The sequence below is a fragment of the Artemia franciscana genome, chromosome 2 (assembly GCF_032884065.1).
Source record: "Artemia franciscana chromosome 2, ASM3288406v1, whole genome shotgun sequence".
Taxonomy (NCBI): Eukaryota; Metazoa; Arthropoda; class Branchiopoda; order Anostraca; family Artemiidae; genus Artemia; species Artemia franciscana.
In genome coordinates, this window is record NC_088864.1 from 20499460 (window position 1) to 20514436 (window position 14977).

The following is a 14977-nucleotide window of genomic DNA, read 5'->3' on the forward strand; positions in this document are numbered from 1 at the left end:
TACAGAATAGTTAACTTAGTTTAAATTTTTTTAATTTTTTCCTCGGATGCTTAAATGTTCTCATTGAAGTAACTCTAATGGCATATTTTCCCTTCGTGGATAAGCTGCGACAGTTGTATTTATTAATATTGTTGGTGTTTTTATTTGTTTTTAGGTTAGTGTTCTTTTCTTTTTACCTTTGTTTCTCTTGTTCTGAGGACGCCTAAGTTTGCATACAGGCGAAGTATCTGCGTTCTTTTAGTCTTTTCTCTCTACTGCCATACATATTTATATGTTCTTACCTATCGTCATCTCCATCAACCAACTGTTGAAAAGGCTTCATCGAGCCACCAATAAAAGCTTCTGGTTGGGATCCCTGATGAGGTGAGGTATCTATTATTTTCCCCACTTGATCATTGTCAGGAACTACATCTGGTTTCTTTGGTGGAAGTGTGTCCTGCAAAAGGAGACTATGACTCCTCTTGACGAGGGCTAAGGACATAGAATAAATGCATTAAAATGGAAACATAGAAACATAGACTAATAATTAAAACGTTTCAATATGTCAAAAATACCTATAAAAGCTACATTTTGGGAGAATAATTACCATGCAACGCCATAGATTTAGCCTTTAACAGATCTAGCATGTAAGGAAAGGCACTGAGATCCCTTATACCTCTTAATTCAATACAGATCAGGACAATTGTCTGGTGATTTTTCATTGAATTCCTTTTTCCTACACCTTAAATCAACGAGTAGATAATAATGATGTTATTCAGAATTTCCTCACTAAGCCAGTTATGCTTTTGGTGCTTACTCATGGTGTTTCAGGCCAACAATACTCTTAGTCTCAAAAAGTCGAGGATGATACATCTTGCTTATCAAATAAACAATTTGCCACATTTGAGTGTACTCGGACCCACTTGTGACGTGAGAGTCATGGGGTAGGAAGAGCCTAAAGAATTTTCATCTACAAGCAAAAGAAAAAGTCAGTTTTACCTTTTGCTCTACACCAAGAGCTTATCAGGAGAAGAAAACCCTCATGGTAGCCATTAGTCAAGAATAAACTTTTCCATGAAATAATAATTTATGACGAGAACTGATGCTGACTATCAATTCGTGACCTCACTGCCTCCTATCCCAAAACTTCGAATCCCACCAATATCTCACCCGAAAACACCATTTCACACTACTCTTCCTTACTTCCATACGGAGGTCTCACCGTATAACCCACAATTTTATAGTTGCCACTGATTTTCATTTCAAACTAAGTTATAGAATCTTCGCGTATTTCTTGAAAATTTAATTGGAGACCATTCCACCCTAGGCTGTTCCCCAATTGAACATTTGGAACAATAAGATATTTCGAAATTTTCTCCGTTTGAAATGTTGGGTAGTTTTTATGGTACTTGTATAATAAACACCCTGCCGTTCAAGTTATTCATTCATTGACGCATTATTAAACCTGTTTTTTTCGTTAGTTTCTTTCCGCTTAACGTGAGACAAGACAAAGAGAATCGACAGAGTAAATGGAAAATATATAATTTAGGATATATATTTGCAAATCAGGGGTTTGGGGGGGGGCTAAATTATTTGGACAGTGTGAAGTTAGGAAGCAAATCTTACTACATAATATGCAGAATACACATTAACCTAACACATTATTTCGAAATTATTCGGAATAATATACCGAACACATTAGGCATACAGACACGCTATGCTTTACCCCCCCCCCCCTAATGTAAAAATACGGTTTCAGAAAAATTTGTTTCTAAAGTATTATATTTTTATCTTATTTTGGCATATTTCATTAGGATTAGGCGTCAGAAAAACATATTAGAAGAACGTTAGGACATATTATAAACCCATAATATGTATCCCATAAAATGGGATAATCCCATTTTATGTCATTCATATGACTAACTGACACTTAAAGAGAGATAGGTTAAAAAAACGTGAGAATTCTTGTGAAGGTTTAATATTCATGGGTTGACTGTACTACCGCTAGGAGGCTAGTAGTTTCTGATATTTTTTAGTTCTAGTGAGATGTTTCATTTTTTTATTTTTCTAACATATCTCTAAGGTAGTTTAATAATAAAAAAGTCCAAATATTCAAAATTCAATGCCAAGATCGAAAATAATTACTAGAAAAAAAGGAAACCGGAAGCGACGTAAAAAAAATATCTCAAGTGAAACCTTTGTAGATGGAAGTATCTTTTGAATAGATTTCAAGACATTTGAATGTTAGGGTAACAAAAAAAAAAATCATACAATGATTTTAATCAAATAAAGGTCAACTTATTCCTTTATAAGCTTGTCAACTAGCGTGTAATGGCTAATCAAACAGTTCGTTTTAACGATCTGTTAGTTAGGAGGGACTTATGTAAAGCTACTGAAACTTCATCGTGACAGAAATTTGCACATAAAAAGAATCAAATTTTCATAGTAGTCATAAAAAAATTAAATTCAGTATGTTTAAAGCTGCCCACCGAAAGCTATAGCCCGAGAGAATTTGCCTGATTTTTGAAGAAGGCGCAAACACCCATAAAAGAACGAGTGATTTATGAAAATCAAACCGTAAAATTCAGCATGTTAGAAAGCCTTGTAGCTGAGGCTTCAAACCTTTATTTGCTAAAGTTTGAAAAATTTTCTTTTTTTCTGAAAAGAGTGATAACCGATGTATGTCTATTCTTTTTTTTTTTTTTTTACCCATAGGTAATAGTATCGAACCACTGGCCCTGAAAAATCGCAAGAAGACTTGATCAAACAGAAATGAAAAGTTCCAGTTTTATGTAGCGAAAAAAATTGCGATACATTAAAATGGCTATTTCTTAACTTTTGTTGCAAAAGAACAGGAATTTTTTCTCAAAGAGGGCTATAAGAATATCGTTTAAAATTTATTCATGCAGGAAGGATGGGGTACATCGACAGAAGCATGATGAATAAGGAAGCTGTCGAGTCTTGTTTAGGGTGGGAAGGTATTAATAATAGGATACTAATCGCTCATTTTATGACTAAACATTCAGAGTACCAGTTATAGTAGTATTTGCCCCTATAGAACCGACTGACGGAGATATTAGTGACTCTGACGAATTTTACTTACAGTTACAAGAGCAAACGCACAGGGTCCCAGATAGAAACATGTGATTCGGAGATTTTTACGCCCAGCCTGATAGAAGTAGGGATAGATGGTATCCTAGCCAAGGCAAATCTGGAGTAGGAAAAGAAAATAGTAATGGCTACTGACTTTTGCAATTTTGTAGGTGTAACAGTTAAGTTATAACCAATACGGTGTTTGGTCATAAAATGGTCCATAAGTTAACGTGGTATTCACGTGATGGTTAGACAGCAAACCTTATTGACTATGGTATAGTAAATCGAAGACTGACAGGATCAATACAAGATAATATGGTATATAGGAGTGCTGGTATTGATGTTAAAAGTACAGATAATGATCTAGTAGTGTCTAGGCTTAATTTAAAGCTGAAATTTTGTAAGAGTAACTACCTCACAGGAAGTTATGATTTTGGTATACTCAAGGATGAGGATTTGATAGAAACTTCCCAGGAACAGATAAACACTGAGCTAAAGAGTTTAAAATTTGACAATGTAGAAGATGGACGGAACAATTTTAGGAAAACGATTTGTGAAGCTGCTGATGGTGTCTCAGGGATGTAAGTTAGGAGCACGACTATGAATATTTATTAATGTAAAAGCTTTATGTTTAATAGAGAGGAGAAGGGGCTTGTTCAAGAATTAATTGAGTGATAGAGCATATGAAAAAAAAGAAATGCAAAGAAAGTAGAGAAAGCATTAACATATGAACCAAAAAGGTGTGAAGTGGAGGCCATGGCTAAAATTGCCGAGGATCTGGAAGATGCAGCTAGACGGTATAATAGTGAAATATTGTACTTCATATTAATAAATTGAGAGGGGGTAGTCAATCCGAACTTGTCCCAGTTGGAGATAGGATCGGGGCCACAAATAATGACAGGTAAAAAGTTAGAGATCTTGGCAGAATATTCTGAGAATGTGGTAAACCGAGGAAAAGAAAATTGGGTAAAATGAAAAAGTTTGCGATACCTTGGATGCGAAGGAAGATCTGTTATGTGAGGAAGAATTAGGAACAGTACTACAAGTGTCTTTTAGACACATAGTGTCTTTTAATTTAATTTTACATCCACATTAGCTTTCCCTGAAGCTTTCAACTTTATATCCTATTCTGTGATTGAGATATTGCTGATACACTCTTCCGACAATCTACATGGACATAGTGTGTTTTGGCTTAAATCAACATCCTCCTTAACATTCTCTGAGAGCTTTACCTTAATACCCTGAGCCTTATAGTAGTAGCAGTAGTAATTATAGCATTAGAAAGTAGTAGCAGTAATAGAATATTTAGTATAGGTAGGGTGCCTTTTGATTACTTTAACATCAACCTCTCCTGAGATATTGCTTATACGACAATGTCCTGAGATATTGCTGATACGCTTTTTAGACAACCTGCAGGCACATGATGGAATTTATTTAGTTCAAAATGCCTCTCGACATTCTCTAAAAATTCAACCCTTATAACATTAGCCTTAGTAGTAGTAGTAATAGTAGTAGCAGTAGTAGTAGTAGCAGTAATAGTAGTATTAGTAGTAATAGTAGCAGTAGCAGTAGTATTAGTAGTAGCAGAAGTAGTAGTACTAGTAGCCAGGGGCGTCTTTTGGAGGGGATTAGGAGGATTTTCCCCCGATAATTTGGAGGAAAGAACCATATAGCCCGCGCCCATTGAATCTTCGTGGTTGTGGTAGTAGTAGTAGTAGTAGTATTAGTAGTAGTAGTAGTAGTAGTAGTAGTAGTAGTAGTAGTAGTAGTAGTAGTAGTAGTAGTAGTAGTAGTAGTAGTAGTAGTAGTAGTAGTAGTAGTAGTAGTAGTAGTAGTAGTAGTAGTAGAAATAGCAGCAGTAGTAGTAGTAGTAGTGGTAGCATTAGTATTAGTAGTTATAGTAGCAATAAAAGTAGTAGTAGTTGCAGTAGCAGTAGTAGTAGTAGTAATAGCAGCAGTAGTAGTAGCATATGCATATATTGGCTTTTGGTTAGTTTAACATCCCCCTCAAAATGCACTAAAAGCTTCAATTTAATACTCTAAGCTGAATCTTGGATAATACTAATACGCCCTTTCAACAATCCACATGGACGTAGTATGTTTTGATTTAACTGAGCATCCCGATAAACATTCCCTGAAAGTTTCACCTGAATACCCTTGACCTTAGAAGTAACACTAGCAGCAGCAGTAGTTGTACAAGTTGTAATTGTGGTAGAAGTAGTAGCAGTAGCAGTAGCAGCTATAGCACACACATTATGCCTTTTGGTCAGTTCAACATCAGCCTCATCATGCCTTGAAATTTGCAACTTAATATCCTAAGTTGTTCCGGAGATATTGAATTTTTATACACAAAACAAACAAAGCAAGGAATCAAGCTTGCAGCTATATCTGTTTTCTTGTCAAAAGCGAACGTGTTTCGACTTTACTGAGTAGAAAATACTTCTTCACAAGGATTCACATGTGTGTTTTTACCCTAAAAACCAGCCTTTAAGGGACACGGTTGGTTCGGACTGACATAAAATTTTCTGAACCAGCCCACAATTGCCATATCTGGCCCAAACCCATGACTCCTCTTGTGACATTAAATTAATTTGAAAAAATTCAATACATGGCACCCACTTTCTCTAAAATCTTCCTGTGGGAGCTATCTTTTTTCTAAAAGAAATTCTTGTAAATCCAACAGTCTGGGTCGCTATTAAGTTCCGAACAGAAACCCATCGAAAAAAGATTACGTTAAAAGCATGCGTATATTGTGTTTTATTTAGTTCAATGTCCCCCAACATTCCCTGAAATTTTCGTCTTAGCGCCCTTAACCTAATTAGAAACAGAAGTCATAGTAGTAGTAGAAGAGTTATATCAACATCCCCGTCAACATTCCCTAAAAGCTTCAAGGGATTACACCCTAAGTAATCCCTGAGTTATTGCTGATGCGGTCTTTTGACAGCCTGCATTGACATAGTGTGTTTTGATTTAGTTCAACATCCCCTTCAACATTGCCTGAAAGCTACACCTTAATACCCTTACCCTTTTTGCAGAGCCAGCAAAAACAAAGTACCGCCCTTTAGGTAATAGGTAAAGAATACGACATTGGACTTTACAGTCCCTACCGGCGGCATTGAACTCCGTTTCTTGGCTCTTCAGCCAGGAAGTCCTGAACAAATCCCTTTGCCAAAAAGAAATCCTGCATATAAACAATGGGCAAATTACATTGGTCTACTCCTGGGGCTGTGATTAGGAATATCATCACCAGAGACATAGCTATTGGACCTTTAAACTATGCTGAACAAAATAACTATCTCAAAATTAGATCGGATGTCTTAGGGGGGAGGCAGCAAAAAGGGGCTTGGGAGAGGGTGTTTCCATGCAAAACCTTTTGACTCTCGAAAGGGACGCTAGAACTTTCAATTTCTTCAATTTCACTTTCAATGAGTCCTCTCGAAAAAAAAAAAAAAAACACTGAATAGTGTTGTGGGAATTGTGGTAACCTATGACAGCTTAAGACAAGTTTTGCAACCCCATTTTGGTCAGAATCAGGTTGGTGGGACTTTTGGAATGGGAAAAAATAATTGTGGACAATTATAAACAACCATGGAAGCCTCTTTTCCAAAGGGGATATATAGGATATACAATCCCTATCTGAAAAGATTACGCCCTAGAGGAAATAAATTGTCTGAATGAAATGTATAGTGGAAATTATATCGTTTTTGTAATTTTCTCCTTTTGTAAGCAGATTCTCCCATTTTTAGATAGCAATGGAATATGGAATAGGCAATGGTATAGCTAAATAATCAACAATCAATAACATGGAACTATTTCTTAATGAATGAAATTACTTACATTTCTTGAAGTATTGTCTGTGCTCCGCAATTTGTGATGTTTATGAAGGCCACTGACTGCTTTGATAATCTGAGCAGTACAAACAACATTTGTTACCCAGATAATGAAAGCCAATTTGGAAAAGTAAAGTGGCAAGAAGAGGGAAACGTAGAACAAAGACCAATCAGGGGATTTTTCCGTAACCAAGTTGTCCTGGAAAATATCTACAGAATAATGTGTAAAAAAAAATATGCAGGATTGAGTACCTAAATTCTTCTAGTTATGAACATATAAGAAATGGTAAAGCACATTTTATATGGTTGCTTTGTTCTTTATTGCGGTAGTATTTTACTGTTCTTGGTTTAGACAATACTTGTAAGCATAAGCATGGACGCAAAAATCTGTTTCAGGGGGGTTAAATTATAAAGAAAACATCAAAAAAGACAAATTATTTCGGAATTTGTTAAATTATTTCAGTTTTCAGGAGAATTTTACAAGTTTACTAAAAACAAAGAAAAAATACCAATTTTCTTTCTTGTATACGGGCCACTTGTCGCATCCTAACAAACATTCTGTAAAAAAAATTTCCGCAGTTGGAAACCTGGGCAAAATTTTCGTTTTTCAGATTACAGTAAAAGTGATAGAGTTGACACACTTTTGAAAACGTAGGAGGCTTAGTGCCAAAAAAAACTCGTGCCTCCAGCACTTGTTTTTCTCACAATTTATTTGATTTTTTTATTTGAATAAATTCTTCTTTATTCAATATCATTCCATAGTTTTTCCTCAGCTTTTACCCCAATTTCTGATCTTTACCCAATTTTAAGAAATTTTAACTTTTTAATTGATTTTCTCTTTTATTAAGGCTTTAAATTAGATTGACCTTGCCTATACAACGTGAAGAGAATTGTTATATTATAACAATCCGATGAAGTGATTCAAAAATATTATAATAACTTCTCTGGCATCAAACTATAATATACAATCACGTCTAAGCTAAGGAAACTTAAGTTTCATGGTCTTTTCTTTCATTTTACAGATTTCGAAACTCATTGAGAAAATTTGTCAATTGCTACTTACTACTGTAATTGAAAGATCCACGCAATATATCCCAAATAATACCAAGTCGAACAAGCACATTCCTGAAGTCACGATGATCCATGGTACACAAAAATCGTACTTCTTTCTTATAACACCTGAAAAACGCGAACCATTTCATCCCTGTATTATAAAATAGGGCTAACAAAATTTAAACGTTGCTTAAGAACGCATTTTCATTGCTCAAATAAGATATAATACGAAAGAATGAAACTCATGTAAATTTGCGAATAAAATGGCATTGCGGTGCCATGTGGAAACATCTGGTAGTGGAATCTCACTTATTACATTCAGGTTGTCAAAAGGGTGTATCTGCAATATCTCATAACGGCTTGGAACGTTAAGCAGAAACTTTCAGGGAATGTTGAAATAGACTAAAAGACAATATGTGCATTCAGGTTGTCAAAAGGCTGATCTGTAACTTCTCGGGAATGTGTACAACGGGAATGTTTTCTAATGACAAGGGTTGCTCTTTACTTGTAGTTTATTGATAATACAAGCTGTTTGATTCAAGGTTCTCTTGGATATGAAGACGGGGGTAAAGACTCCCCCCCACCTCAACTTTATTTTTATATTCAAGTCCAATATTAATAAAACAACACTTTGAGAATGACCGCCATCCCTGAAAAAACATGGATGTAGGAAGGTCTGCAATAACTTAAAAATTAATTATAGATTTATGAGTGTCCCAATTTTCAAAGCGGAATTCTTTGAAAATTCTTTTTATAAGAATTTTTTCGTGGATGTCAGTATGGAGGGGGGGGGGTGCTCCAGGAAGTCGTTATAACAGAAGAATGGGGCTTATTGCCATTTAAATCCCTATAAAATAGCTCATGGTAATGCTTGTGCCCTCTCCCCTAACCTCAAGGAATTTCCTGACGGTACTCATGAACCTCCTCCTCTCTCTCTTTCTCTCTATCCTTATGCCAGTAAGCATGTATATCTAATTTCTTACGTTAAATAGAAACAGATTTTCTGCAATAAGAGGGGTGTTACCATATTCCAGAATCAGCCTTATAGAACTGTTACAAACTTATTGTTATAAATTCCGGGAATCAAGAGGTATTAAAGGTTAATTTGACCCATCCTCCTCCAAGCCTACTTTTGTATTTATAGGAAGACTTTCCATACCTAAGCAAAGATCCGCCAGCAATTCTATACCCTTTATTTTTTTTTGTACTATGTGTATATTTGGGAATGATGCATCACCGCACGGCATTACTGTCTCTGAAACTGGAAAGCTCAATGTATAATTTTTGATAACTATAAATCTACTAGCTGTTGGGGAGGCGCGACCACCCCAACACCTAGTTGGTGGGGGCGCTTCGCGCCCCAACCCCCCTCCCCTCCCCGCGCGTAAGTCGTTACGCGCCACATTCTTCGCTGTCCCATTGTCTGTGCATATACATAGATCATCGGGTTTACCGACTCTTGAACATGCAATATATTATTGTCCATCGGAAAAACAGTCCGTATTCAGATCTATACCTCATTATTCTAATGATTACCCTTGAGCTTTGTTGATGGTGATTACTAATTCAACATTCCCTGTGTCCCCGTCGTCATTTATATTCCCTGTGTCTCGGTCGTCATTTGTGTCCCGGTGATTTTTTCTTTTTAGTTTTTTACCTTTTTTATTTTTTTCTTTTTTTAAGTTTTTTTCTTTTTAGGTATTTGCTTTTTTTAGCTTTTTTCGCGCCATATTAGTTACGCGCCATTGTAGTTGTGTCCCTGTGTCCCACCTGTGAATATATATATATATATATATATATATATATATATATATATATATATATATATATATATATATATATATATATATATATATATATATATATATGTGTGTGTGTGTGTGTGTGTGTGGCTATGCTGTTTGACCTATGTGATTGTATGGATGAGTAGGGTTAAGGCCTCATTCAAGTGCTGGTCTATATTAATCACTAATTTAGGAAAACAGTCTTCCTTTTCTCCTTCTCTCTCTTTTTTTTTCGTGTTTGTGCTGTTGCATTGGTGATTTCTCTTTTCATGATATATATATATATATATATATATATATATATATATATATATATATATATATATATATATGTGTATATATATATATATATATATATATATATATATATATATATATATATATATATATATATATATATATATATATATATATATATATATATATATATGTATATATATATATATATATATATATATATATATATATATATATATATATATATATATATATGTTTGTAAAACTTGCGAATATACAGCATTCTTCGCTGTCCCATTGTCGGTGAATATAAATAGATTGTCAGGTTTACCGACTCTTGAACATGCAACATATAATTGTACATGGGAAAAACAATCCGTATTCAGATCTATACCTCATTATTATAATGATTGCCCTTGAGCTTTGTTGATGGTGATTGCTAATCGAACATTCCCTGTGTCCCGGTCGTCATTTATATATCCCCCCTGTGCCCCCGGCGTCCCCGTTGTAGTTGTGTCCCTGTGTCCCGGTAGTTATTTCTGTCCCGGTGTCCCAGTCTGTAATTTCTCTTTGAGTGTCCCGGTCGTCATTTGTGTCCCGGTCTGTAATTTCGTCAGTCGACAACCATGACCTCAGCCGACAAACAACTTCATGACGACATACAGCTCAATCCTTATAATGACGTCAGTCAACAAACATGACGTCATTCGACACACAAACATGACGTCAGTCGACAGACAAACAATTTATTTTTATATAGATAGATATATATAGTCACTAGCTGTTGTAGTCACCCCAACACCTAGTTGGTGGAGGCGCTTCGTGCCCCCCTCAAGCCCCCCCGCGCGCATAAGTCGTTACGCGCCATATTAGTTACGCGCCATATTAGTTACGCGCCATTGTAGTTGTGTCCCTATGTCCCACCTGTGAATATAGATATATATATATATATATATATATATATATATATATATATATATATATATATATATATATATATGTTTCTAACTACGTAAAACTTGCGAATATACAACATTCTTTGCTGTCCCATTGTCTGTGCATATAAATAGATTGTCAGGTTTACCGACTCTTGAACATGCAACATATAATGGTCCATGGGAAAACAATCCGTATTCAGATCTATACCTCATGATTCTAATGATTGCCCTTGAGCTTTGTTGATGGTGATTGCTAATCGACGATTCCCTGTGTCCCGGTCGTCATTTATATATCCCTCTGTGCCCCCCGGCGTCCCCGTTGTAGTTGTGTCCCTCTGTACCGGTCGTCATTTATATTCCATGTGTCCCGGTCGTCATTTGTGTCCCGGTGTCCCAGTCTGTGATTTCTCTTTGAGGGTCCCGGGCGTCATTTATATTTCTTGTGTCCCGGTCGTCATTTATGTCCTGGTGTCCCGGTCTGTATATACATTCGTTTTTGAATTGGTCTTTTTTTAGGTTTTAGTTTTTTACCTTTTTTTAGTTTTTTTAGTTATACCTCATGATTCTAATTATTGCCCTTGAGCTTTGTTGATGGTGATTGCTAATCGAACATTCCCTGTGTCCCCGTCGTCATTTATATATCCCCCTTTCCCCCCGGCGTCCCCGTTGTAGTTGTGTCCCTGTGTCCCGGTCGTCATTTATATTCCCCGTGTCCCGGTCGTCATTTGTATCCCGGTGTCCCGGTCTGTATATACATTCGTTTTTGAAACGGTATATGATGAAATAAATTTTTGTATTTTTCCCCTTTTTTTCTTTTTTTTTTTTTTTTTTTGGTTTTTACTTTTTTTGATTGCTAATCGAACATTCCTTGTGTCCCGGTCGCTTTCTCTTTGAGTGTCCCGGTCGTCATTTATATTCCCTATGTTCCGGTGTCCCGGTCGTCATTTGTGTCCCGATGTCCCGGTCTGTAATTTCGTCAGTCGAAAACATGACGTCAGTCGACACACAAACATGACGTCACCCGACAGACCCACACACACACAGACAACTTATTTTTGTATATATAGATTTATATATCCCCCTTGTGCCCCCCGGCGTCCCTGCTGTAGTTGTGTCCCTGTTTCCCGGTCGTCATTTATATTCCCTGTGTCCCGGTCGTTATTTGTGTCCCAGTGTCCCAGTCTGTAATTTCTCTTTGAGTGTCCCAGTCATCATTTGTGTCCCGGTGTCAGAGTCTGTAATTTCGTCAGTCGACAAACATGAAGTCAGTCGACAAAGAACTTCATAACGACATACAGCTCAATCCTTATAATGACGTCAGTCGACAAACATGACGTCAGTCGACACACAAACATTACGTCAGTCAACAGACAAACAACTTATTTATATATATATATATAGATCAGTTTTCTCGTAATTGCTACTCAATGGCTGTTTGGCATCCTTTGGCCCCCGATTGCAGTTTTGCGCCACAAAACAGCTAAAGACGCCAATTTGCTATAGAACAATCTGTTTTGTTATTTGAAAAGTTTGATTTCAAAGTTCTTTATAAAGAGACACCTTTTAATTTTCTAGCACCATTGATTCAAAATGATCTCGCTTTAAAACAAATAAAACAAACAAACAAATAAACAAAAATCCGTAAACATTCATCCAAGGAAAATTCAAATTTAGTATTTTCGCAGATAGGGGCTTTAAACCTTTGAAACAGAGGTCTTTAATAGGCTCAAGTCAATGATATAGCTCCCAACAAAATTACTCGAGCTTTTGGAGACATTCCCCGCTTTTTTTTTTAAATGAAACAATTATTCTCAGGCTCTTAACTATTTTTGGATGACATTGAATCTAATGAATTCTATATCTTTAACATTACCATAGATTCCAATTCGTTTAATGTATTTATTTTGATCAAAACATTGTTATCCTAGCTCATTTTGCAGGTATGGTCACTATTAGAGCGAGTCATTCCATACTTTCATTAATTTAAAAAATAGACAAGTTTTTCAAAGAAGAGTAAAGAGCTTTATTAAGCCAACAATGAGCGGAAATAAGGTCAGATAATCTTCCAAGCGCAAAACCATCACAAATCACTATCAATAAATAAACAAAACTCAAAAACGGACAGAAATTACAATAAATAGCCGATTCAAATTCAAAACGAGCAAAAATTAACATTAGTACGGCTAATAACCCCCATGCCCTCTCAAAACCAGAACATAACTTGTGTTTTACTGAAAAAAAACGAATGACCGTGGATTGTCAGTTAAATTGACATATACTGATATTTATTCCTTGAAGTTTTGATAGCTTTTATTTTGAAAGTAAAAAGTGAAATCATTTAAAACATATTTTGTTTTCAGTAAAGCGCAAATTATGTCATGGTCTTGAAAAGGTATGGGGGTTATCAACTGTGTTAATGTGAATTTTTGCTCATTTTGAGTTTGAATTGGCTATTTATTGCAATTTCAGTTCACCTTCAAAATTTTCATCTTCATGCCCCTAGGCATAGTTGTAATAGCAGTCACAGTAGTAGTATTGATATTACTAGTAATAGCATTAACATATTGCCTTTTAATCAGCAGAACCCCTCTCATCAAGCCCAAGAGGTTTCAATTTAATACAGTTAGCCCTTGCTATGAGATTGCTGATATGTCCTTTTGATATCCAGTATTTTCCTGTCAATGCTCTTAGCCTCACAAGTTGCATCAATGGAAGTAGTAGTAGTAGTAAATGCAGCAGTAACAGTAGTATTAGCAATAGTGTGCGCAAATCACCTTTTGGTGAGATGATATTCCCCTTTAAGCATGCTCTGAAAGTTCCAACTTGATACCCAAATCAATCCTTGAGATACCCTATTTTGACAATTTGCATGCACATAGTGTATTTTGATTTAGCCCGAATGTCCCCTTATTACTGTAAATAGATTGGTCTGGTAGTAGTAATAGTGGTAGTTGTAGTAGGATTGGAAACATGCAATTATTGCCTTTTTTACCATCCCCCTTATCTTTCCTGAATTTTCCAAATTAGTATACTCAGTAATTGCAGTGTTACACCCTTTGGACAATCCTTATACACATAACGCGTTTTGATTTAGTTCAAAACATGCTCTGAAAGGCTGACTTGAATGCCTTTCGTCTTTTTGGAAAGTAAAGTTCACACATACTTACCTTTCTCAATAACATATACTCTATGTAAACAATGAAAAAATTGCCTAACTTACAGCTCTTGCCCGGAGGACTATGGGCAGGTTGACATCCCCAAAGACATAATTACTGGACCTTTCAAAAAAAGCTGAACAAAATAGATCTCTTAAAATTTCGATAAGATATATTTTGGGGAATAAAGTGCCTGGGTGGGGCTGATTGCCCACCCTTCATTTTGACTATTAAAAAAGGCATTAGAACTTCGGACTTCTAATCAAATGAGCTCCATCCGATCCCAAGCTTATGCAACAAGGCGTTCCAAAAAAAACCTTATATGCCCCGGGGCATAACTTACAACCCTTGCTCATGGGCTGCGGGGGATCTTGTTCACTTTAAAGACATTGCTATATAAATTAATGGACTATTTTTAACAAAATAGCGGCCTCACAGTTTCAATTGAATGCGTTTTGGGAAAAGAGGATGCCAGCGAGTGGGCTAGGTGCTCTCTGTCAGATTTGACTCTTAAGAGAGAACAAGAACTGTAATTTCAAATTAAACGAGTCTCTTCTGAAGTTCAAACGACCGCCCCTTCCATAAAAACATGATATACCCCTGGGGCATAACTTACAACCTTTACTCCAAGACTCTGGGGATTCTGTCCTCCTTAGAGACCTTATTGTATGATCTTTGGACGATTTTGAACAAATGGCTATTTCAATTTTCTTATCGGTTGTTCTTATGAAAAAGAAGACGTAGGGGGTGGGAGGTTGTCCCCGATCACTTTGACTTTTTAATAAACATCTTAAACATCTTATTTCCAATCCAATGAGACATATCTGGAGTTTAAACGACAACCATTCCCATAAAAAACCTTAGATACCCTTGGAGCATAGCATACAACCCTTGCGCTTAGGGCTGGG

The 14977-nt window shown here is 36.0% G+C and overlaps 1 protein-coding gene across 1 annotated transcript in view; it reads right to left on the minus strand.

The window, feature by feature from the left end:
- Nucleotides 1–14977, minus strand: part of LOC136038547 (uncharacterized) — an 87691-nt gene that overhangs the window by 11916 nt on the left and 60798 nt on the right. The window contains exons 4-6 of the mRNA XM_065721709.1: nt 7966–8081; nt 6910–7101; nt 282–436 (exon numbers count right to left, since the gene is read on the minus strand). Of these exons, the coding sequence (XP_065577781.1) occupies nt 282–436; nt 6910–7101; nt 7966–8081 (463 nt within the window). The remainder of the gene's footprint in view (nt 1–281; nt 437–6909; nt 7102–7965; nt 8082–14977) is intronic.